Source organism: Pan troglodytes, chromosome 4 (genome assembly GCF_028858775.2).
Source record: "Pan troglodytes isolate AG18354 chromosome 4, NHGRI_mPanTro3-v2.0_pri, whole genome shotgun sequence".
In the NCBI taxonomy this organism is placed as follows: domain Eukaryota; kingdom Metazoa; phylum Chordata; class Mammalia; order Primates; family Hominidae; genus Pan; species Pan troglodytes.
In genome coordinates this window covers 67,317,360-67,345,248 of record NC_072402.2, presented here as the reverse complement: position 1 = coordinate 67,345,248, position 27,889 = coordinate 67,317,360, and the positions used below count along the sequence as shown (strand labels likewise).

Genomic DNA, 27,889 nt, shown 5'->3' with positions numbered 1-27,889 from the left:
CATAACTTCTAACATATTTTATTGGTAACACAGGCCAACCTTGGCACTATGTAACAGGGAATTTATTAGGGTTAGAATACTACAAAGTAGTACCGTTGGGAGATGTCTACCACACCAAATGAAAAAGCAACATGTTAACACATCCAATTTTGATCATCTACAAGATATGCCAAGCTGGAGTTAAATTGATAGAAGATTGAAAGTAGAGTCCCATGTGTTGATACAGAATGGCTAAGCTGTTAAAGAGCTCTTGAGGTATGGAATTAAAAACACATATGACACTTTGGGAGGCCGAGGAGGGCGGATCACGAGGTCAGGAGATCGAGACCATCCTGGCTAACACGGTGAAACCCCGTCTCTACTAAAAATATAAAAAATTAGCGGGCGTGGTGTCAGGTGCCTGTAGTCCCAGCTACTCGGGGGGCTGAGGCAGGAGAATGGCGTGAACCTGGGAGGTGGAGCTTGCAGTGAGCCGAATCGCGCCACTGCACTCCAGCCTGGGCCACAGAGCGAGACTCCGTCTCAAAAAAAACAAAACAAACAAAAAAAGAAAAACGAACAACAACAACAACAACAACAAAAACACCTGAGTTAAATTGCAGCTCTACTATTTACAATGAGTGATATTAACTACTCAGAACTCCAGTTTCCTTATCATAAAATTGGAATCAGTTATGCATACTTTGGAGTTAGTAAAAATTAAATGAGATGATGTACACGTCAGGTTTCTTAACATATAGTAAGCACAATTATTAAAGTAAAGGAACAAGTAGAAGAAGGAATATACTCTTAAATTTGGTCTACAATAGTGACTAATATGTTTCTACTAGCCCTAGCTATAGAAAGAGTATGGATTTAAATTATGTCTCTTTTCATAACAACCCCTGTGACTATAATTATGGACAGCTATAAATTGCCTAATAAGATAGGAATACCCTTAGACTCAACAAATCTTTCTTTTGTCAAAAGAAAATTTATAACTCTTATAGAACTCAAAAATATATTCCAAGGGATGATCTGTATGCATTCTCACTCGTGATTATATTTTTAATAAGCACTACTTCAATTTAATAATATGATTGCCTTGTTTATTTTCAAGTACCAATAGCCCATTAAAATTTCACTGGAAGGTCACTAAGAAATATTTTCCTTATGAGTTTTAGTGTAAGTTTCTCTCTTTCAGAGAAGTGATAAGTAAGCTTAATATAATGGCTCCCAAAATCTCTCTCAAATACAATTCCATATACATATTAGAGTGGCTATAGAGCACATATGATGAAAACAAATTTCACATTAAAAAATAATATTATTGGGGATATGTAATGGGCCAAATGATACCTTAACCTTCAAATTAAATGTATAGAGTGATTTAATATTTTCTAGTAAGTTTTTATCTTTTAGCAAAAGAGAAAAATGAAGTGTAATGAATGATGGGTTAAAACGGGAAAAACTGTAAATTAATGTTATTTTTGAGAAAAATTGTCAAATTCAAATCTCCCTTTTTATTTAAACAGAGTTCTGTTTTATTTCCATGAAGTTATTCCAACTGTGCTGTATCATGATGTAAGTAGAGTGATACAGTGCAAATGGTTCAGAGACACTGAAGATTCCCTCCAGAATTAAGAAACGATGGCCAGCTAACCAACAGGATATTATTTTTATAATTGTAGTAGCAGCATTTTAAAATAGCTAGCTAATGATTTTATGTGATATAAATGCTAGTTCACAGACTAAGACAAACTTCTTGGAACAGATGATATTGAAGGAGACTGGCAGGAAGGTACAAAGAAACATAAAATACTAACATTTGATAAAATATTATATAGAATAGTACCTAATATACATTATATTATTCATATTGTATGTAATTATAAAAATATATTATTAAATATATATAATATATAATGATAATATTATATAATGTATTACATAGTATCATATAATGTAATGTACTATTATTATATAATATATATAGATAAAGGATCAACCTCAATTTGGAGTAAAATTTGAGAATTTTTTCAAATAATAAAGATAGAAACTTAGATCAAAAAGTTCAAGCATCACTAAAGGTCCAAGACTGTCAAAAACCAAACATTTGTTTTAGTTTATCTTCACTGATTACTATACTTGAGGAAATCAAGTTTACCTTCAATTATTCCTTAATAGGAACAAATTCAATTAGAATGTAGAACTCCCAGGCTAAGATAATAATGCCTACAACACTGCCTGGCAAAGAACAGTCAATAAATATTTGTTGACTGACTGACAGAATGAAAGAGTGAATAATTTCCCCCCTAGAATAACATTATGTCTGCTTAATACTTATATTTAAATTATATTCATAGCTGCTTCTTCCTTCATAACCAAGAAACTCATGCCCCTCTTGTGACTACCCACTAATACTCAGAAATATGACACACATTTTCAAATAAGTCTGATATACTTAGGTAGGCCACTGTGTTCTTGCTCTCCCCCAGGGCGAAGCGAGCTGCTGTTTTCCTTGCTAACCCTGATTAGTTCAGATCAAACTCCCTGTGCTGCTGTGTGTTGCTCTGTTTGGTCTACCTCAAGCACTTATTGCTCACTGCCAACCGCTGTGTTGTTCTGCCCAAACCACTTACTTGTTGTGTACTGACTTAGACATTTGCTCACAGGCACTTTAGTTCCTGGTGCTGTAGCTTATTCTGTAAAATAGCAAAACAGCACTCTCTTCTGTCTTCAACCCTGGTAGAAACTATCACAGCATAGGAAACTCGGCCTCATTTAGCTTTTCACTTTACCAAGAACAGAACCCCAAATCTTTCTATGGTTTACAAGACCCATTGGGATTTGGCTGGCTCCTAGACATCTTCTAACATTATTTTTGTTCTTCTCTCTCACTCCACTCCAGCCACACCAGCCAATATTGCACTTGCTGTTTCTTCCTTCTGGATTATTCTTTTTCCAGATATTAGCATAACTTCTTCCTTCATTTCCTTGAGTTTTCTGATTAAATGTCATCTTTTTGAGGATGGCATATAGGAACTATTCTATTTTTGAAAGATCTGCTTGACCCAGGTTACAGTATTCTGTTTCCTTGCTTTAAATTTTGTAACATAGTTTGTGCTGCTTGACATATTTTATAGCTGTTTAATTTGTTTATGTTCTATTTTTTTTCTGGGAAAAACAGACAACTATGAGGAAAAGACTTTGTTTTATTATCAATATATTTGCCATTAGATCAAAGCATATAAGAATAGCTACTCGAGACAGAAAACATGAAAGGAAGAAAGGAAGGAGGGAGGGAAGGAAGGAAGGAGCGAGAGAAGGAAGGAAGGAAGGAAGGAAGGAAGGAAAGAAGGAAGGAAGGAAGGGAGGGAGGGAGGGAGGGAGGGAAGATATATAAATAGATTGATACTATTTAATACATCCTAATCTCAAGAAAACAAGTGGAGGCAAATTGATCCTGTGGTATGGGATGGGGTGTTATACCTTGCACATGCAATACTTTACCAAATCTTTTTCAGTCCAGCCTGGACACCATACACTTAAAACTGAACAACAACTCTTTTGTGATACAATTAATATGCTTGAAATATTTTTATTTTATCACCAACATGTGGATTAAGAAATTCTGCAAGGTTAATGTATGCTGTTTTACAGGAATATCGCGACTAAAATATTTTAATATTATTTTTTCCCTTGCAACAATAAAGAATTCTCATGCAAAGTCTTTATTTAACTTGTCTGTTGTTTGTCTGTTGTGTCCTTTTAACTTTATTTATGTATTTTATCCAGGCTTGATCTGTCAGACACAAGCTGTTTGATAATTTATCATATTATTATTGAAGCAAGTTGACAAACCAGTTAAATTCATGTGAAAAGGAATTCAAATTAGGGCAACAAATCTTCAAAGTCCAGCTGAACTGCTAAAGTAGACAAATTCCTTTTCTTCTGTTTTCCCCAGATGCTTTTTACATTCGCTGATTTTTTTTTTCCTTTTGTAAATGGAGGAGAAAGGAAGAATTCTGTTAAGGCAGGAGTCTGAGACAAGATACCAACATATCTAGAGGCAAAGCCAGCATTTCTGTTCTCAACCATACGAACATATGAAATTATGTTTGATTAATTTCCGGAGGTGGAAACTGAGGGCCTGCTGGCTCTAAATCAGGCTTGCTGAAGCTTTTTCCTTTGGAACACATTGTTTTTTAAAAGCAATAATTATATAAAATGATATATAAGTATATATATTAAATAATATAAAACGTGCATATGCATATCTATTTGTACATATAGACGCATCTATAGGTATGTGTATATATATGTAAGGTAGTTACCATATATAAAATATAATGGCATTTACAATAAAAAACATCTGAATATTCAGCTGTTCCTGATGACTCTAGGTATCATTAGGCATACATTTCCACATGATAATCATTAGATAAAACTGAGAAGTAGGCACATTCCTTGGACAGAGTATGCTTTACCAATTCACCAAAGTCATGGGCTGCCTTTTATCTTACATTTGGTCTAATTCATACATCTATATTATGAGAATGGCTTCTGTAGGCATGTCAGTTTGCTATCAGTTTTTAATCAGTTTGATTAGGCTAGAGAATATTTGGGTAACAGCTTTTGGTTGAATTGGTAGTTTTCTTCAAGAGCTAGTTTAACTTGATAGCCTCAATTTGTCATGTACCTAATTTTTCTATATCCAATACAATTTATATATTAAATAGCATTTTTAGAGAATTAAGTTTTCTTGTTATGCTTGACACATAGTTACAGGGGAATTTTGCCTTCGAAAGTTGGTGTAAGATTTTTCTTTCCCATCATGTTAAATGAAACATGATAAACCATATTAAATTGTTTTTTGATAACCAGGAGTTTTTAGATAATCATAATATATTCAATTGTAGTATGCTACAAAGAGGCATATACAGGGCACTGGATTGGACTGAACCTGCATTAATTCCATAGCCAAGAGTTATTTTGGCTAACATAAATTTTAGAATAACTATCAGGTACTTTCTCCATTTTTCTTGCTATTTGAACTTTTGTGCATCAAATTTTAGGAAAGTAAATGAAAAAATACATTATCTAAAGGTTTTGATTAGTTCTATTTTAATGACATGGAAGGTGAGTCACAGGTGTTTGGTTGGTTGTTTATTTCATACAGATTTAACTCTCCTCTCCAACAGGTTTTCCTAAGTCCCCTAAGTAAATGTAATTTTACAATTAAAAGATTTATAGAAAAAAGATGCGTTAACTCTTCCATTATCTCTATATAGATAAGCATTTTTAGGAAACTGTAGGCTCAATTTTCCATAAGTTTGCTGCAATGAGAATAATCAGAAATTAAATAAACTAGCAAATGCAACACATTTATGTTAGGGCTGACATTACTTTTGGTGAATTGTGAAATATGCAACTTCTGACTTTCTTCCCTCAAGTTAAACCATAATTTAATATTTTTTCTCTAATTGTGTTCCAAATAGAAACTGACAAATAGTTAATTTAATCTAGAAGGCTATTTTGTTATAATTTTAAAGATTTTTCTTATTACTGGTAATAAAGACAAATAGAATCAATATTTATAAAACAAAACGTCTATGGTTTATGAAAGAAAAGCCACACATTTCTAAGTTTTTAGTCAAGGATTTCATCATCCTGACCTGCCATAATGAGTAATACAAAGTTATGAACCCAAAGCAGCTACACATAAGAAATGTACTACACAGAGAAATGTGTTGCAAAGCAATGAGCTTTTGTTTTCTATTTGCATAATTTAAAAGATTAACTGTAAAAATAATAAAATCTCTTGTTCAATTCATCATAATTTCATCCTTTCTGCTACACTCTTGGCAGGTTTTTATAATATGAAGGTGTGCTTTACTGCTTTCTTAATATCTAAATGCTCTGTCAAATAATCAAGTGAGTTCAGTAAGAGGCTATTAAAAACAAAGTTAATTACTAATCTGTCACAGTCTTTATTTAAATGAATTTATAAATGAATTTAAATTAGTTTTGAAAGCATCATTTCAGAATATAAGCAGACAGCCAGTGAGTATTTACATTTCAAAGATGTATCTACTAGTTAGAAAATAATTGCCTGAGGAATCAAAATATCTTAGTATTTGGCACCAAAATTGAACTATTTTTAATAAAAATATTATTGTTTAGAATTTTTATGTAGTTAAAATGAGCAGTATTTCAATTATGTCGTATATTGAAGTTATAGTCACAAAAACCCTTAGTATGTTTTACATCTTTGGCTGAGCCTTGTCTGATTCTTGTACTTGTCCTTATCCTTTTTTTTTCTAAATCTCTTATGGGATCTTATGTTTGTCATATGAAATCCATTCTCTTAGGCTCAGTTCATCTTATATAACAAGATATTCTTAAATATGAATCTATAACCCAGCATACTAGCCACTTCTTTTTTCTTTTTGTTGGCTGCATCATTGGTGACTTCAACCAGGTTATTATTTTTACTTTATTCTTTTCTTTTTCTTTCTTTTTTATTATTATTATTATAATTTAAGTTTTAGGGTACATGTGCACAATGTGCAGGTTAGCTACATGTGCCATGCTGGTGTGCTGCACCCATTAGGGGAGGAGCCAAGATGGCCGAATAGGAACAGCTCCAGTCTACAGCTCCCAGTCTGAGCAATGCAGAAGATGGATAATTTCTGCATTTCCATCTGAGGTACCAGGTTCATCTCACTAGGGAGTGCCAGACAGTGGGCACAGGACAGTGGGTGCAGCACACCGTGCGTGAGCCAAAGCAGGGCAAGGCATTGCCTCACTCGGGAAGTGCAAGGGGTCAGGGAGTTCCCTTTCCTAGTCAAAGAAAGGGGTGACAGACGGCACCTGGAAAATCGGGTCACTCCCACCCGAATACTGCGCTTTTCCGACGGGCTTAGAAAACGGCACACCAGGAGATTATATCCCGCACATGGCTCGGAGGGTCCTACGCCCAGGTAGTCTCACTGATTGCTAGCACAGCAGTATGAGATCAAACAGCAAGGCGGCAGTGAGGCTGGGGGAGGGGCACCCGCCATTGCCCAGGCTTGCTTAGGTCAACAAAGCAGCCCCCAAGCTCGAACTGGGTGGAGCCCACCACAGCTCAAGGAGGCCTGCCTGCCTCTGTAGCCTCCACCTCTGGGGGCAGGGCACAGACAAACAAAAAGACAGCAGTAACCTCTGCAGACCTAAATGTCCCTGTCTGACAGCTTTGAAGAGAGCAGTGGTTCTCCCAGCATGCAGATCTGAGAATGGGCAGACTGCCTCCTCAAGTGGGTCCCTGACCCCTGACACCCGAGCAGCCTAACTGGGAGGCACCCCCCAGTAGGGGCAGACTGACACCTCACATGGCCGGGTACTCCTCTGAGACAAAACTTCAAGAGGAAGGATCAGACAGCAGCATTCATGGTTCACGAAAATCCACTGTTCTGCAGACACCGCTGCTGATACCCAGGCAAACAGGGTCTGGAGTGGCCCTCTAGCAAACTCCAACAGACCTGCAGCTGAGGGTCCTATCTGTTAGAAGGAAAACTAACAAACACAAAGGACATCCACACCAAAAGCCCATCTGTACATCACCATCATCAAAGACCAAAAGTAGATAAAACCACAAAGATGGGGAAAAAACAGAGCAGAAAAACTGGAAACTCTAAAAAGCAGAGCACCTCTCCTCCTCCAAAGGAACGCAGTTCCTCACCAGCAATGGAACAATGCTGGACAGAGAATGACTTTGACGAGTTGAGAGAAGAAGGCTTCCGATGATCAAACTACTCCGAGCTACAGGAGGAAATTCAAACCAAAGGCAAAGAAGTTGAAAACTTTGAAAAAAATTTAGAAGAATGTATAACTAGAATAACCAATACAGAGAAGTGCTTAAAGGAGCTGATGGAGCTGAAAGCCAAGGCTCGAGAACTATGTGAAGAATGCAGAAGCCTCAGGAGCTGATGTGATCAACTGGAAGAAAGGGTATCAGTGATGGAAGATCAAATGAATGAAATGAAGCAAGAAGGGAAGTTTAGACATGAAGAATAAAAAGAAACGAACAAAGCCTCCAAGAAATATGGGACTATGTGGAAAGACAAAATCTACATCTGATTGGTGTACCTGAAAGTGACGGAGAGAATGGAACCAAGTTGGAAAACACTCCCCAATCTAGCAAGGCAGGCCAACATTCAGATTCAGGAAATACAGAGAACGCCACAAAGATACTCCTCGAGAAGAGCAACTCTAAGACACATAATTGTCAGATTCACCAAAGTTGAAAGGAAGGAAAAAATATTAAGGGCAGCCAGAGAGAAAGGTCCGGTTACCCTCAAAGGGAAGCCCATCAGACTAACAGCGGATCTCTCAGCAGAAACTCTACAAGCCAGAAGAGAGTGGGGGCCAATATTCAACATTCTTAAAGAAAAAAATTTTCAACCCAGAATTTCATATCCAGCCAAACTAAGCTTCATAAGTGAAGGAGAAATAAAATACTTTACAGACAAGCAAATGCTGAGAGATTTTGTCACCACCAGGCCTGCCCTAAAAGAGCTCCTGAAGGAAGCACTAAACATGGAAAGGAACAACTGGTACCAGCCGCTGCAAAATCATTCCAAAATGTAAAGACCATCGAGACTAGGAAGAAACTGCATCAACTAACGAGCAAAATAACCAGCTAACATCATAATGACAGGATCAAATTCACACATAACAATATTAATGTTAAATGTAAATGGACTTAATGCTCCAATTAAAAGACAGACTGGCAAATTGGGTAAAGAGTCAAGACCCATCAGTGTGCTGTATTCAGGAAACCCATCTCATGTGCAGAGACACACATAGGCTCAAAATAAAATGATGGAGGAAGGTCTACCAAGCAAATGGAAAACAAAAGAAGGCAGGGGTTGCAATCCTAGTCTCTTTTTTTTTCTTTTTGAGACCAGGTGCGGCTCTGTCACTTAGGGTGAAATGATGCAGTGGTGTGATCTTGGCTCACTGTAATCACAGCCTCCCCAGCTCCAGTTATCCTCCTACTTAAGCCTCTTGAGTAGCTGAGACTACAGGCACTTGCCAACACATTATCTAGCTATTCAAAGTTTTTATAGAGACAAGGTCTTACTATATTGCCCAGCCTGGTCTCAAACTCCTGAGCTCAAGTGATCCTCCTGTCTTGGCCTATCAAAGTGCTGGGATTACAGGCATGAGCCACTCACCCGGCCCAGGTTATTATTAATATGTTGAAAATAACTCCGATCTGAAGACAGGATCCTAAAGATGTCCTCTTACATATCTTCATCTTTGTTGATCTCAATTTATCAATCTGCACTTTAGGATCTGGGGAAAGAAAACATTTGCTCAACCTGTTATTAACTTAACTCAGTTCTATAGTGTGTTAGTCCAAATATTTCATATCAGAAAGCACCTTGTAGAAACATTTGTATAAGTACATATGCTGGTCCTAAGGTTCACCTCAAAAAGGGGGAGGTGTTTGGTATATGTCCTTAGCAAGGTTTGCAACAAGATTTTTCCCCTCATAATATCATATGTTTATATTTTATGATATATATATATATATGAGAGAGAGAAAGAAAGGCTAATCTGTTATGACTTGTTTCATTAAACTAGAGCTTTCTCTGACCACTCAACACAAAAGAGAACATTTTTTGTTTCACTGCTATATGTTTTTTATAAATTACAAAGATATTATGGTAAATTCCAAACTTTTCCTACATAAGTTTTATAATTACCAAATTATAATGATAATTATCTCATATATAATTTATTTTATAATTTGGTACAGAATCTCACTTTGTAAATTCATACATCATTTTCATATTCCATGGAAAAACAGTTCTTTCATCATTTTAATTGCTTATTAAAGATCCTGTGCAATCAGTCCATCATTTTTCTCTAATATATGACCATCTTAAGGTGCAATTCACATAAGCCAGGGGATTGAGCTCATTTGGAATATCAACGTATTGTCTCAGAGTTCAATTTCTCTGGACTTTATTCCAGTCTATTCAGTTTAAAATATTTCACCTTGACAGAAGACATTATTAAACAAGAAGAAAAGTATTCCACTAACATTCTGTCATTTATATGGATCCCAAATGGAGGGTTTATTCACTTCCTGGTCCTTGCTCCAACTATTACTAAATGCCATTAATGTTTCTCTCATTCTAAATGTTCTTTGAAACTATACTTATGGGTTCAGAACATTTTGTCTAGTATTCTGCAGGTGGTAGCAAAATAAAAACAAAGTTTTACATTCAAATACTATTGGTTTCTTTAGCCAGGTTTATGCATTATTAACTTTTTCTGCCATTGTTCTGTTAATATTTCTAGGTATACAGTACATCTGCTTGTACTCTCAGCTACCTGAAATTATTATATTTTTGAAATGACAGGAATATATACCAATACATTGATAGGGAATATCAACTCTAACTCACACCCAAATACAACTATTAATAATAGCTTTTGTGTACTGACTTGAGAAGTATAATAAAAATTGTTGGTCAGGCATGGTGGCTCACGCCTGTAATCCCAGCACTTTGAGAGGCCGAGGCCAATGGATCACTTGAGGTCAGGAATTTGAGACCAGCCTGGCCAACATGGGAAAATCCTGTTTTTACTAAAAATACAAAAGTTAGCCAGCTGTGGTGGCCCGTGCCTGTAGTCCCAGTTACTAGGGAGGCTGAGGCATGAGAATTGCTTGAGCCCACGAGGTTGCAGTGAGCCGAGATCACACCACTGCACTCCAGCCTGGGCGATGGAGTGACCTGTCTGAAATAAAATCGTTTTATTTAGTTGGCATATATAAGCACCTTTATTTACCTCAAAATTCTGTGAAGTAATTATGATTATCATCCCCACATTACAGACAAAGTAACCAAGGTACAAATATGTTAAGTCAGTTGTCCAAGGTCACATAGCTAGCATAAGAGAACCAGTAGAGGAATCTAAATAATCTAGTTCCAGGACTTGATTATGCTAACCACTTCACAATACCACTTCTCATATTTTGTTTAACAATACTTGCATGCTTCTTATCAGATTTTGATCACTTAACTCTAACCAACAAATTCAATTTTTGTTGAAGTAGATTCTCATCATTTCTTCTATGCTTTTTATTGTCAACTAGGCAAGCCAAGAGCTCATCAGTCTTCTGCTTTAAGGAGATTAGATGTCCCATCTCTTTTCCAGTTCTAAGGTGTGCCCTAAACCTGCCTCCATTTTACTACTTTTGGACCTTCTAGTATGCTGTTAATAACACTTCTTCATTAATGTTTCTTTTTTTTTTTCTTTATACCGCTTTATTTCAACCTTCCCAGCATGCTAGATTTCCATGTAGTGTGCACCCATATGACACCTGGTCTTCTCCAGTTAGGTCAATTTCTTTCTTAAAAAATGTATCTCAATAATAAATTCTAGCCCCACAAATTTTATGATTTCCTTTAGAATATGTATCATTCTGCCATACCTATGCATAAGAATATTGAAATTGTAAGAACATAAGTTGTTTTTTTTTCTTTTTTTGAGACGGAGTCTCACGCTCTGTCCCCCAGGCTGGAGTGCGGTGATCTCGGCTCACTGCAAGCTCCGCCTCCAGGGTTCACGCCATTCTCCTGCCTCAGCCTCCCGAGTACGTGGGACTGCAGGTGCCTGCCACCACGCCCGGCTAATTTTTGTATTTTTAGAAGAGACGAGGTTTCACCATGTTAGCCAGGATGGTCTCAATCTCCTGACCTCGTGATCCGCCTGCCTCGGCCTCCCAAAATGCTGGGATTACAGGCGTGAGCCACCGCGCCCAGCTGAACATAAGTTTTATTTGTGGTTATCTTTCAAAGTGTTGCCTCAAGAGAGGTTTTGATAAGCTTCATATTATTTCTGTTTATTTCAGTAGCTAACTTATCAACTGATTAAAGATAAACTCCCATTTTTAAATAAAAACAATGAAACTGAAGCAAAGTTTGATTTTACCCAATCATCTGGACCTTAATATATCAGTATATGATTTCTATATTCATACATTGATGGAAAATAGAAGGTAGTACAAGTAAGGAGACTGTGGTCTTAGTTCCAGTTCTGTCACCAGCTTTCTGACTGAGTTTTATAGATAATTTGAATGTCTCTTTCCTAATTCATAATTTATTCACAATCTTGGTGATTATATATAAAGTACTTTTAAAAAGTATTTTTGACACTATGATTAATGAGTTATTTATTCATCAATACAGACAATTTGCTTCACATGGTTGTGAACAGATACCACAAAACTGCTAGACAAATAAATAAGCAAAATAAATAATAATGAATTGCAGGTACTAAATATTAGATACGTGGGAGCAGTTCCTGTATAGGAATTATTGTAATAGTAGTTGGTAGAATTACATCCATAAACTTATATTGTTTACTTCCTGGACAAGAAATAAAAGATCTTAATAAGAATGTAGCTCAGGAAAATAAATAGTGTTAGGATCTCAAACAACACATGGTTATGATAAAGCTTATAAGTTTTATCTCCTTTGGAAGAAATAGGGCAGGCTTCAGTACCACCTAGTGACAATGGTGAATGGTCTCAATGGCAAAAAACAGCCTGGAGGAGAAAAGACAATCTGCTTTTATTGTATTAGCTATTTGGCTTCTATCTCCTACTTCTATTCCTTTTTTCATTCTTTTGTAAGATAATGTGTTTATCCTACCTTTGGTTTCTTCAAATTTTGTGATAATTTAATTCCTGTACAACACTAAATCACCATGGAAATTACCCTGTTCATACAATGAATTTGAATACAAATTAAATGATCGAGAAATACATTCAAAAACTTTAGAGCATGACGGTCTCATAAATATTTGTATATAAACTGTCTCTACATCTCTCATTTATAGGGTTTCTATGTTAACATGATCCTTTGTATAAAAATCTGTATTTATTTACATTTCTTTTTAATATTTTTCAAAAGAGCTACTTACTAAAAAGTTCTGATCTCTTGGTATAATCAGAACAGAAAAATATAGAGAAATAATAACACTGATGAATGAAAGGGAAAGGTGCCCCTCAGGAGAATGATTTCCATTAAATGTTACAGATTAATACATTTTGGTTTGATTTGCCTAATATTTACTGATTTCAGGCACATGGTAAATTTCTTTTCTCTTCTTTTTCCTTAAGAATTGATAACTCAGTCGAGGACAGAATTACAAAAGTTGTAGACTAAATGTAATCATAAATAAATGGCACATTAATGCTTACTTTTAGCTTGGGAGCAATGGGGAGATAATAATGCCCACCATGGAAATTATATCTTTTTCTATTATATTATAATTTCATTGAACTCAGTAAAAATCTTTTTTTAAAAAAAGTGAATAAATAGCTGACCTTAGGAAAAACACAACATCAATTAAAAAAATCTGAAAAGTCACCTAAAGGCCAAAAATATAGTTTCTGGAAAATTAAGAAGGTCAAATTCAATTATATCCACATTTTGCATGCAGTTAAAATTCAATATATTTCCACTAGAAACCCTTCCCTATGTTGTAGGAATCAGGATTTTAGATTATCACATTGATCACAGTAGCAAAGGGTAGCACACGGTGATCTCTAAATACACATCATTTGCTTTGATGGACATTATAAGTAGATATTATAAATAATATTTATTCTATATTTAGAATATAATTAGAGACCATTTTAATTGACTTTATGATATGCTCAAGAAAATGCTATTGGAGTATAGAGAATAGATTGTGATTCACTGCTATATGTTTTTTGTAAAATACAAAGATATGGTAAATTCCAAACTTTCCCTACACAATTTTTATCATTACCAAGCTTATGCATGAGAATAAATGGTAACAGTCCACAGCTAGGTGTGCCTGTTTCTCTATGCGTGAAATATGAGATATTGGATGTAGGACAGAGACAGGTATTGATTAACTCTTATTTGGATTGGAGCTGTGTTTCTGAGGCACCTAGCTGGTAAATACTAGAAGGGTATTTAGGTTTTTTTTTGTTTTTTTTTTTAGGTTCCAGGGTACATATGCAGGTTTGCTATACAGGGAAATTGCAAGTCACAGGGGTTTGATATAGAGATTTTTTTTTTTGTCACGCAGGTAGTAAGTATAGTACCCAGAATAAATTACATCTCTAAAAACAACAAACACTTCTAAAAAATGATGGGGTATATAAGATAATAAGATAGAACCCAATAGGTAGTTTTCCTGTCCTCTCCCTCTCCCACCCTCCACCCTCAAGTAGGCCTCACTGTCTGTTGTTCCCTAAAAGAGTATTTAAATGTTAATCATAATGGCCCTATGTCTAGACCCTCAAAGTTTAAAGAAAATGGGCCAATTAGTCTATTCTATATTTTAAGATCTCATTTAATAAATTGCTTACAGTGGTTGATACATTATAAGAATATATGTATAAAATAGCTGAAATAAGTTAAAGGTTTATAAGCCAAATTCATCATAAAATTTACTCATTACTCCAGAATAAATTACATCTCTATAAACAATAAACACTTCAAAAAAATGATAGGGTATACAATGGGGTTACGAAGTGTTCCTTTTAGGTTTCAAAAAGTGTCCCTCATATTCTTTCTTATATCCCGCATTTATCACATGGCTTTCTTCATGTCACTTCTGATTCTGTCATATATCTCTAGAGTAGCATAATTAGACCGGGGTATAAAGCAGGAGGGATAAAAATGAGATGGAATAGAAAAAGCAAAGTGTGGAGAGCCTTTCATTATGGGAAGCAACTATATAATCTTGTCTGGAAAATTATCTGAAAATAGGCAACTTAGCTTACATAATTCAAGTCTATATAAGTCTCTTCTTTTTTAAACAGAGAATGATAACCTTGAACTCTTTGGAAAGAGAGGAAGTTCATATGAATTGCCTGACATCCGTATATCCGTAAATTGAATAATACAGTAGAAACTATTAGTCTGCTATTCCACTGATTCCCAGATTGAAGACAATGTTACTATTTTATTCCAATCTGCATCAATTCAAAACAACATTTTTATGTGTAACGTAAATATATGAGGAGTTCAGAAAAAGTAAGATATTATAATTGCTTTTCTTTGCCAGATTCTTTTGAATTTACGACAGTAGTAAAAGGAAAGACCTTAAAACCCAACACACACATACACAACACAATGACTTTTCACGTATTTTTCATATACATTCTGAGCTCTTCCAGCAGTGCAGCCAATTCATGGTTGTTTTCTATAAACATAAATTGGCAATGGTTTATAAAAGATGAAGTTGTCTGGGGCTCATGAAGTAGAATGGTATGGTGGGTTCATCCTTAATCCAAGGGGAAATATGGATTTTATAACCAGCTACCATACTGTCTCTGGCTTTATGCAAATAGAGTAACAATTCTGTTTCAGACTCTTCATCTTTAAAATGGTAAATGTATTTTTACTTATTTCCTTCAAAATAGGTGAGATAATGTGTTATACATACATGAATACTATATTTGTGAATGTCTCAACAACATTTAGAATAGCATGGATATAACGGAGAACTAAGTCTAGCAAATTAATCATTTTGGAGGAAATATTAGACAGCAAAATACTTTTTTTTCTTCAACTTTATCAGGTGCCACTTGTTAGATAAGGTAATTTCATGAATAGTGTTTCTTCTGCTATTTGTTGCTTAAAATTTAAGAGCCAGTCTATGTAAGCGGGAACAAAAAACATGTTTGGAACTTATGGCTTGGTCTTCCATTGCTAAAGCAACTCAAGGTCACCATAGCCAATATACAATCTCATCAATATCCTGTATCCCTCTATATGATGAAATTATAGTTCGATTTAAATTTTTCTGAAATGCACATTTTATCTGAAAACAAAATATCAGATTAGAGTTGATTTCCTTATTTTTTTCCTGTAAGAGAATCCACATCTGAGAAGGAAGAACACAGTATGTGAACCCTTCCCCTTTTGTGATGAGGTCATGTTTCTATCCAATAGAGAGCAGTTGCCAGGCAGACTTTGCTAATTGGGAAAGACAGGACAGCAAAGGAGAATCGCAACACTCAGCAGGCTGCTGACCTACTTTATTATTATAACTCATAGGAGCTACGAAGGCATTTTTTTTTCCAGTAGAGCTACAGTGACTTGTCAGCAAATTAGTTACCCTTTGTTAGGTCTTAAAAAAAATAAAAAATAAATAAAAAAAATAAAAACTTTCTGTTATGGCAGTACGTTCTATTTAAAAAAAATAATATTATCAGAATAATACAATTTCTAAGCCATAGAAATTCAAATCTAAAATAGATTACTGAATCTCAAGAGAGGGGAAATATATTTTTAATTAAGAGATTTTTTAGGTCATTTCTTCGTAATATTACTTTGGCTATATTATGTCAATCAGTCATTACCTAAGTAGTTAAATGGGCTCTGTAAACAAAAAGTGAATCTATTTTAATTTTGCCCTTAAATATTTGATAGAATGGCAATAGATAAAATAATTGTCCGGGTTTCTATATTCTAATTGTATATGTGAGCTTACATATGAATAATTCTTATTGCTTTTTTTCCAAATCATTTACTTAAAATATCAATAAATAGCTCTCTCTTCTCTGCCCACCCAGCACACATTTATTGGGATGATTATAGTTTTTGAGCTAGAAGTGCCTGAAGTATCTTGATTCCCCACTCTATTGAAGGTTCCTGATCTAAAGCCAGCTAATACTACTTGAAATGAATGTCTCTCTATTTTGTGTCTCCCTGGCCCTCGGTTTTTCATAGATTTTATTTCAATCCACACAGGGCTACTACTAGAACACCACTGGATGAGTTAGAAAACAGACTGTACTCCCTGGGTATCTAAATTAAGAAGAGAAAATAGGCTTGCATGGATTCATTTTCAAGGGAACACAGTTTGGAAAACAGAAAAAAGGGGAGTAATTCACCAGCACTTGAACCATGCTCTTTGGGCAGTGCAAACATTTCAGAGCTCTCAATTCAAATTCCTATTAATAGATATGTCATATAATTTACCATTTCACTGGATTATAAATGTATTCATTGAAGAGCTTACATTTTGACAAGTTTTATATAGTTTTTAGTACCCAGAAAAGATAGTTTGAATAAAAGCATGTTAGAATGTAAGCCTAATGAGGGCAGGGACTTTGTCTCATCCTCTACCATGTGTTTAGTGCCTAAAATAATGTCTGGAACAAAGAAATACTCAATAGATCATTTAAATGAAAAAATACATAATATACACTTAATTCATAGCTAAGAAGCTACGTACAAGAAAGTCAAGTGACTTGTATAAAATCAGCAGATTTAGGGGTTGAGGTAATTCCGATATGTATGTCTTTAAATTTAATTCTGCCAATTTCGCCCCCTATGTTTCTGTACAAATGAGTTAGGATAGGCTATGTTATGTGTGAGCTTCAAATTAAGACATGCTTCCGGAACTCAAAAAAAAAAAAAGGGTTGAGGGCGTTATAGCAGCTTTTCAATGCTTATACCTATAAGTGAAATATACTGCTATTCATAGGCCATTAATTATTAATTAATAGCACAGACAGGTACCCATCTAACTGAAAGGCAGCTAGAAAATATGGAAAGCACGTGGCTATTTGGTTGTTAGTAAGTGTCCCTGTCACATTGTTTCAAATAAAAGTAAAATAGAGTAACCTAGATTTTCCAGTGGAATCCCTTATTCTCTCCATATAGATTTTACTAATTAGACCATTACAGACATTTTTTATATCAGTTTTTTTCTCTGATATTGCTAGATTGGTTTACGCATCTTAACTTTTTGGAAATTAATATATCTATAGATATGAAGAGAATTAGAGGCTTATTAATTTTGACTTCAGTAATTTAGAGTATGCCCATGAGTTCTAAATTCAGTAATTTAGAGTATGGTCAAGTGATTGATTACTTATCTTTGAAAAAAATAACTTGAGATGCACAAATCATTAAAACAAAAACGGTATAAGGAAGACCACTTAAATAGATAACTGAATAATTAGTTTGCACATATTTTAAAAAATGCTACTGATAATTACCATTTTGATTATAAACAATATTTTAGTTAGCAACACATGCAAAGTTGGTATAGGAGTTGTCTAGGATGCAGATACATGAAAGACCAATTGTCTGCCCTGTAGAATAGCACTTATCAAAATTAAATAATGCACAGATTCCTTCAAATCACAACAAATGAATCATTACAATGAAATACCCTTGACTTGGGTTAAATTATTTTGATTATAATGTTACTCAAATAAATACAATTATAAAACTAAAACAAACATAATTTTACAAATCAAATACAAAATAATGAATCAACAAATACATCTTAATGTAAATTTACTGTGATGAGTAATGCTGTTTTGCTAAAACCAAGTAGGTGCATAAAATGTAAATGTAGTGCTGTAATGCCAGGTTTTGTAGATTGTGTGATTTTATACAGTATTCTACAACTGAGTGCTATGGAATGACTAATTCACTTATCCAAGTTTTTCTTCATTTTGACTGTGGTGAAACGTGTACAGGATTTAATATGTTATTAATCTTTCAATTGGTATAAATGCATCATTTATTTGTTATGCTCATAAACCAGAATTATTTGATGTAACTCCTCATGACACAACCTGCTCCAACTACAAAAGCATATCCAGATTCCATATGTATGACATTCAGATAATCCTAAATTCATAACATGCTATGTTAAAACCTTCAAAATGATTACTAACATGTAATCATACATTTATAAGATTGCTAGTAGAAAACATGGACTCCCTGACAGTAAACCTATAGACTTTTAAAGAAAGATTGCTCCAGGAATGTACTGTTTAGCTGAAAATCCTTCTTTATCTGTTCTATAAAGTCATTCCCTAGGTTACATCCGATATTTGAGATTCAGTTCAAAATTAATAAGCAAGTTAACGTGCATCATTTATTTTCTTATATTCTTAAAATGAATATTTCATACTTGTAATTTTAACAAAAACCCATTACTCCCAATCTTGTTTATAATGATTTAATATAATTTTAGTGTTGTACACCTAAACACATAGCCACAAAATGTGATGGGAATAAAACTAATCTTATTAGAAAGTAATTATCTGCCATATCCAAGATTTTCATTCAGATAGAATTATATAATTCAGACTTATTTCTTGAATGAAACAAAAACAAATAATATAAATACAAAGCAAAGTTACTTCCTGTTCACGTTGTGTTTTGCAAGTCAGTATCTCCTTCCTAGTCAATTTAAGTAGCCTGCACTTTTAGTCCGCTTTCTGTTGTTACAACAAAATACCACAGACTGGGTAATTCATAATGAACAGAAATTTATTTAGCTCACAGTCCTGGAGGCTGGGATATCCAAGATCTTTTAAAGTTTCATGTGGTGAGGGCCTTTGGGCTGTCCCCTACCACGGCATAAGGATAGAAGGGTGAAAGGGCCAGCAATCACATGTGAAAGAGAGCTGGAGATAGCCAAACTTATATTTATAACTAACCCCCTTCTCCAATAACAATATTAACCTGTTCATGAGGTCAGTCTGCTCTTTATGTAATCACCTCTTACTAGACTTTGCATCCCAACACTTCTGCAGTGGGGATTAGGTTTTCAACACATGAAGTTAGGGGGATACATTTAAACCACAGCACCCGCGACGGTTAGTGATTGACTTTTTAAAAATAATATTTAAATAAAAACTTTAATGAGGAATTTAGAAAGACTGCAAAGGAATTCACTGAGAGAGATTGAATCTACATTTATGGAATGAAACAGTTAATATAAGAATAGATATATTAAACAAATTATCAACACTACAGTTACAGATATAGTATAATTATAGCATTGACTTTGAGTTTCTCCTCATCTAGCTAGTGATACAGATAAAAGTATGGGTGTAAGTGCAGATACAGTTAAGAAGGATATAAATATATAGTAATTAATATTTAAGAATAAAAATAATTTAATGATGGAAGGATACAATGAAGAAGAATAAACATAAAGAATTTGTTAGACCCACTAATCTTTATTATAAATAATTTAGAATCAGAGCCTAAGGTCATAGCATGTTTGTCAAGCCCAAACCCAAGAAAGACTAGTGCATTCCTGCATATATCCTGGCCTGGCTCCTTAATTTTTTGATTTCTCAACTTGATTTTGGTTTTCTACATCTCACAAAAGATCAATCTTGCCACTTTTTAGTGTCAGAGCTCAAACGTTAATTTTAATGGGATTTTCTACTGCAGTTGGAGTGCTTTAACTAACAGGTTTTGTCTCTTTATTACTACTTTCCTTAACTGTTCTTTATAATCTATGCTGCACAAAACAGTCCAACATGGTTTAGAGCAGAAATTACGGAGTCAGATATATAAGCATTCTACTCTTGGTTCTATAATCTAGCTGTGTGACATTGACTATTCATTTAACTTCTAAAAACTTTAGTTTTTCTAGCCAAAAAGTGGGGCAAAATAATGTTTACCTCATTCAGTTGCTGTGAGGACCAAGTAAGATAGTATCCTTCAAAGCACAGAGTTTTGTATATAGTAAGTGTATTAAATAAATGCAGGGTGCTTTTGTTCTCATATTGGATTTGCACTTCTCCATTATAACTCCTTGTGCATAAATATACTTTGCTTTTTATTATTGCAATAAATGATTTACCAAAACTCCATAACTTTAGAATGGAAAATAGTATCTTCAAGGTCAAATGATACCATCAAGATTCTCTCTTGATTCAAAAATGGTCTTTTTTATGGTTATTTCCTTCACATCACTATTATCCACAATATAAATTAGGCCAGGCATGATGGCTCATGCCTGTAATCCCAGCACACTGGGAGGCCAAGGTGGGAGGATCACATGACCCCAGGAGTTTAAGACCAGCCTTGGCAACATAGCAAGACCCCCATCTCAAAAAATAAAAACAATAAAATAAAATAAGTTATGGCTTTTATATTTGAACATACATGACGGTTTCCTTCTCTCTACATTAGAGTTACACATGGAAAAATGTTAAATAAACACAAAAGATAATAAAAACCAACTTCATATGTAAATCTGCAGCCAAAAAAAAAAAAAAAAAAAAAGCCAAGAAGTGAATTGCAAATTCTGGAAAGATATTTTGTATAATGTCAGGATATTAAAAAAGGTTGAAGGTTGGGCTATGTTGGAATAAACATACTACATACACACACACCACAAACACACACATGAACACACACATTTGAGCACATATAGACATGTTTAAAGAAAAACAAGAATTTTTTTCAATAAATGTGTTTATCATCAGATATATTAAGTAGTATATTGCCTTATAATTATACTACCATATGTACTTTATAGACATCCCAAAATAGTTATTTTACTATTTCTATGATGACAATTGGTATTTTTCTGAAAGATACATAGGAAAAATGTAAAATAATAATTTTTTACCAAATTAAATATTGGTTGGTACCAATGAATCATCTTTTGGCAGTAGTGCTAATGTTTTTATACTATCCTCTCAGTCAGTAGCCAGATTATAGAGCTGTTGCCTTTTCTTCTCCTGAAAAATACAATTATTACTATTTTTACCATATACTTTCCTCCTTAAAAAAGATAAGTAAAGTGACAGATCTATAATGAAGTAGACATCACAGGTTTGAAAAATGAGCCAACCAAACTACTGCTTACTTTGTTCTTTAGTTATCGAAACTACCATATAGACTATTTCTCAAAAAAACTGTCAATGATAAGTGACTAAGTCACAACAAATTAATGTGTCAGGTACTATTCTAGGCACTTTCTATGGTCTGAATGTGACTTCCCAAATTCATGTGTTAGAAGCTTAATCCATAATACAACAATGTTGGGAGGTGGGGTCTAATAAAGGTGTTTAGGTCATGATTGCTTTGCTCTCATAAATAGATTAAAGAAGGCTTTCAGAAGTATGTTCCTGCCTTTCCACCTTCTGCCATGTGAGGGATAGATTTGTCTTCTCTGGAGGACATAGCAGCATGGTGCCATCTTAGATACAGAAATTGAACGTGCTGGCACCTTCATCTTGTACTCTCCAAGCTCCAGAGCAGTGAGAAATACATTTCTGTTTTTTATAAATTACCCAGTCCATAGTATTCTATTATAGCAGCACAAAATACACCAAGATACCACTGGAAATACAGGACAGAAGAGAACAGACATTACATTCTGGTGTGGGGAACACAGAAAAATATAAATGACAAATAAAAGTGTATGTATCTCTGTGTGTGTGTGTGTGTGTGTGTGTGTGTGTGTGTGTGTGTGTTGCTAAATGCCTTTATTATTAACATATAAACCAGTGGAGTAATATATAAGATAAGGTGGTCAGGAGAGCTCTTTGTGATTTAGTGATATATAAGCAAATATTAATGAAATGAAGCGAGATCTAGGTAAATATAATAAATATCAGGTCAAATATGAATGAAAGCATAGAAAAGACAAAAAGAAAAAGGAAGGAAGGAAGGAGGACAATAGGGAAGAAGATAGAAAAGGAAGAAAAGAAGACAATACATCTTAACTGTCAATGTAAACCGTCTTTTTTTTTCAAATAGAAAGCCTATGCTACAATCATTAGGAGAAAAAATCATAATCTTTGGTGTCCATATAATTTCTACAAAAATAAGCCAATAAATCAATAATAGAACAGTTTGAGAAAAGACAGTATTTGATTTATACCTAAGGGAAAAATGTAAAAATCTCATAAAATTAAAGTACCATAAAATGTCACATATCAAAGAGGGCTATTCACAGTTAAACAATGTTTTATTAAGTAAAAATGTAATTAAAATGTAATGCAGGAAGAAAATATGGGAACTTATACAAAAAGAACAAATATTTGTGAACACATACGTGTGTATATATAAAATATATATAGAGAGATTTATAGATATATCTACCAAAATATTCACTGTTCTTTTAATTCTTTTGTGAGTGTTGAGTGTTTCATTATATAGATCAAAACATATCTTCTTAAAATTAAATAGGAAATTACCTAGCTATTTAAATCAAATTTATACTTTATAGTTTTTTAAATATTTACATAACTTTCAGAGGTAAATTTAAAGCCTACCTTTTCCCCGAAGTTTTCCTTATTTTCCTTAGCAAAAGGTAGTATCTGAAACTTCATTTGGCTTCATACATATTTAATCTATATCTATGCTGATGTACCTGCCTTTGCATGTTTTACAATCCCTAAAAGTGTATGTCTTGAACATAGTGAAAGCTAAAAAATGTTGATGAAATTAGGAGTTATTCTAAGCCACAGGCATTTTTGAAAGAATGCTGTACCGTGGTAATATTTTATGATTGTACCTTTGAAATAAGATATGCCTCAGTATACACAGAATAAAATATATAAAAGTAGATGTTGTAACATATACATACTCAGGAATATAGTCAATTAGTAAAATTTAGTTGTAACCACCCTCCACAAACATAACATCTGATTTTATATTCATAGAAGCAAAATCAAGTTGTCTGTAAACATTTATAGAGAAGAAATCAGATCATTGTAACATAATTACTTAAAAGGTTTTGGCACAATGTTGAAAAATCAGAGTGTAAAATAACAGAAATTACTTACAACCATTTCATTTAAAGACACCCAGCAATCTGGTGGGAAGTCCTGCAGTAGTGGTACTAAGAACTGAAGACAACCATCCCAGTGGCACAGGAGCAGCATCATGCCGATGAGATTAAAAATTCTCACCACTGCACTGGCGAGATCATATGTCATGTGGAATATCTGTTGACCAAAATATAAAATCAATTCTTATAATCAATTTTTTAGAAAAATCAAGCATACTACTGATAGTAGGCATTGATGTTGTGTAGCGTAAGTATTGATTTAATGAAAATATGGGAATAACTTGCAGAAATAGAAACAGATTACATTTCTTTATTTTTACAATAAGGTTGACACTCCACTTTATGAATATTAAAGCCAACTATGTTTCACGAGCAACAGAGATAGCATGAATATATAAATGTATGTATTAAAGAACATCGATGTTGCCAGAAGTTTTTATTTATTGTTATTTTGCATATTTTAGCAAAGCTACTTTAAAACAAGGTAGCAAAATTTACAAATGATGGGTAGCTTCTACTCTGCTTCTCATCTCTTGTTATATTAATAGATTTGTTGAAAGACAAAGAAAATACCCAAGGACTGAAAACCGTATGCCAAAGGAGTTCAGCTGCAAAATATGAAGTAATATTGATAATAAATTACAGTTAAATTTATAGCTATGTGAGTGGAGATATTTAATTGTGGATACTGAACATAAATAGAAGCCTTTGACATAAAGGCTACCTGGATTTGGTTTAAAAACAATTGTGTAACACTTTTAAAAATCATAACTATTTCCATAAACTTTTTGTATTTTTATGGTACAGGCTTTACTTTTCAGTTACTCCTTATTGTTTGTATTTTGATGACATTCAGTATGGTAGGTTAGATTATTTCAGAAAACACAAACATTATGACAAATCAACATAATCCATCAAAATTTTATAAATGGAAACAAATACCCATCTTTACATCTGTAACTACTCATTTTTCTAGAATTTACAAGAAATAGATTCAGAATGTGAGTCCTTTCTTTAGCAGTTTATTGTACTCTCCAACTGGCTGCTAATATAGTTTCTACTTATATTTTACCTAGTCTAGAATAGCAAAACCCACTTGGGAGCAGACCTACATTGTAGAATTAAGTTTTGTTATAATTGTTAAGGAATTACTGCATTAATAAATACAATTAAATTTGAGTAAGTACTTATAAACACAATAACTTCAGATATTTAGAATCACTTTTTGTATAATTCACCAAAAGAATGGTGTGTTTTTGAAGTAACAAGGTAAACTTGTATTGAAAAATTATCCAAAAAATGTAAAGAAAACAAAAAAAAAATACATTTGGTTTTAGAAATGATATCTTTGTAAGAAAATATCTATAATTCTTAAAATACACACACTGAAGTACTCAGAGGTAAAATGATAGGGCATCTGTGATTTTGCTTTTATAAAATAACCAAAATCTGTCTTTAATTAAATGTTTTTCAGTTTGATATATTTCTATGAGCATTAATTCTTTCTTTAAACAATCTTTTTGACATAGTAAGTATAGTGAACAAAAAGATTTTTTTTTGTGGGAATATACACACTGTTCTGAATTCTTTTTAAAAGAAAGTTGGCAGTTCTAATTTTAAGGGCAACAGACCACATATTTTGATATTCAGACAGCTATACACACAACTTCTTTTATAGCATTAAGAATTTTACTTTTCTGTAAGCTACTTTTTATTTTGGTTTTAAATTTGGAAAACCCACAGAATCATCCTTTTGATATTATTCCCTCTGATATTTCTTGGTCACTGAATACACAAATAGAAACTCTGCTAACAATTTCATCAATAATTTCTCATTAAAAGTTATATACTAAAACATAATAAAAAAGCTTTCTACTGATAAAATCGGAAAAAGTCATCATGAACTTAGTTTTGTTGTTGTTGTTTAGTAACAGAATTTACATTTATATCTTAATATTTCCTGAGAAAATCATTTAAGATGTCTTGTGGGTAAAGACTGCGTTTTGTTGGGAAATAGTGTTAAATTGCAGAATATAAATTTCCGGAAAAACCAGGAAACTTATCACATTTCAGCCCAATTATTTGAGGCAACTAATAACTATCTGAAAATATTACAAAATCTACAAATTATAAGTATACAGGCAGTGGCCATCATTCAATTATCAGGCTTTAGAGTGGAGTATGGAATGGTCTAGAGAACTAGCATCGATTCTTGGTAGATCTGACTGGGTTTTTCTTGCATTTTCTACTTCCTTTTGGGAAATTAGATTCTTTTCATGGGCTCTCAAGAGATAAAGATAAAATAATATGCTAAGTTATTCAATTCCTTTAAGAAAACCCTATTATCTCTAAAACGTTCTCTAGAGAGACAGGACCACTAATTTCATAGAGGAAGTTAATGGGGATATAACATCAATGATAACACTTCAGAAACACTTTTTGTTTTGCTACTATGTATTTTCATGAACTATTATAAGATTATGCCTAGATTCAAGCCTATCTGCTACCAAATAGTCATTCCCAATTCCATAATGTTAGGTAGTGCTAGTGCTGGCTTCATACAGTAACTCTACTATCTTTAGAGTACTCGGTAAGAACTCACATAATTAATTTTATAAACAGTCTCCCTTATGGACATTAATATTATGTGTTCAAAATTGACATCACTTTTGGAGCTATCCCAAAATTTAACTTTGGAGAAGGTACAAGCAAGTTGGGTATTTTTACACTGGTTAATAGCAGAGGCAAATTTCAACTAGTCAAACCCATATATCTTCATTTATCTAACTGATAAAAGAGCATATGTAAAGTATATAATATTACTTGTGATGAATACGTGAATGTGTGCATTATCTCGGCCCGATCTGATTGTCTTTTGAACCCTTATAACTAAGATACTCTGGCAGGCATAATCATTACATATGATCTGTATATTGAGATTAATAGCCCTGTTAAAACTTTACTCAAGAAAGATTTGGAATGAGAAGGCCACTTCCTTATGGAGCTCACACATCTGTAGATAATCAGGTTAACCAAAGAAGGAAGCATCTGATCTAATTTATGCATAGCCACAACTTATTATTAATAAGGGCAGCTTGTAGGGTAAATCTAAGTGTGACTTTATTCACCTTACTAATCAAGTGGCTAACACTATTGATTAATATTTTTCGTTTTTCTTCATCTATAAGGTGGACATTCTTAAGTAATAAATTTCCATATAAATCAATTGTCTTGGTGCTATTGCATGAAAACTTGACTGCATGTAAAATGGCACCATGAATGACACTCAGTAAATTGTTACTAAATGAATGAGAGAGTTGAAGGGGTTTAATAATAATAACATAAATAACCTTTTATGGTGTACCACTTTGCTTCTGTATCTTAAACAAGGGAATTAAAACAAACAAAAAAATCAAAAACTTCACTATTATTTTCCATCTTCCAAGTAACCTGACTTGAAACCTAACCTCAGGTTAGGGTAACAGGGTAAGAGGGCTCAGGGTTGGGGTAACAGAAAGAAAGGCTCTCTTCCCCGACTAGCAATACACTTTTAAGTTACTTTCAAGTGGTATTTACAGGAGTCAACTGAAAAAAATGTAATTAAAATAAGTTTTTCGGCCACGTGCGGGGGCTCACACCTGTAATCCTAGCACTGTGGGAGGCCAAGGTGGGTGGATCACAAGGTCAGGAGTTCGAGACCAGCCTGGACAATGTGGTGAACCCTTGTCTCTACTAAAAATGCAAAAATTACCCGGGCGTGGCGGTGGGCACCTGTAGTCCCAGCTACTCAGGAGGCTGAGGCAGGAGAATCACTTGAACCCGGGAGGTGGAGGTTGCAGTGAGTCGAGATCGTGCCACTGCACTTCAGCCTGGGTGACAAAGTGAGACTTTGATGTGGAAAAAAAAAGTTTTTAAACAACTCTTTAATCTTATTTTCACCATATCTAGACTACAAACAATGTCTTTAGGAGACACGGTGCTTTACATTTGTCCAGCTCAGGACATTGTGCTGTTCATGTGACCTTAATAAGAAGAAAGATCTGGTCACAAATTCTCATTGAACTTTTTTTATATTATAGGTTTAGAATTTTATTTAGTTGGAGTCCAATAACTCCAGACAGGATAAATAATTAACTTTCTAAAACTGAAAAATGCTCTAGGATATTTTAAGTCAGAATCCCAAATTCTACCTTAATATTTGTGAATCATTCATCATAAATGTGATTTTTTGTGATATTTTCCCAGGAGCAATGTTTATTTCATCTTGTTTTTAAAAGGTCTT

The 27,889-nt window shown here is 33.8% G+C and overlaps 1 protein-coding gene across 1 annotated transcript in view; it reads right to left on the bottom strand.

Moving 5' to 3' along the window:
- Positions 1-27,889, bottom strand: part of HCN1 (hyperpolarization activated cyclic nucleotide gated potassium channel 1) — a 441,085-nt gene that overhangs the window by 184,591 nt on the left and 228,605 nt on the right. Inside the window, exon 3 of the mRNA XM_526930.9 lies at positions 23,603-23,764. Within this exon, the coding sequence (XP_526930.7) occupies positions 23,603-23,764 (162 nt within the window). The remainder of the gene's footprint in view (positions 1-23,602; positions 23,765-27,889) is intronic.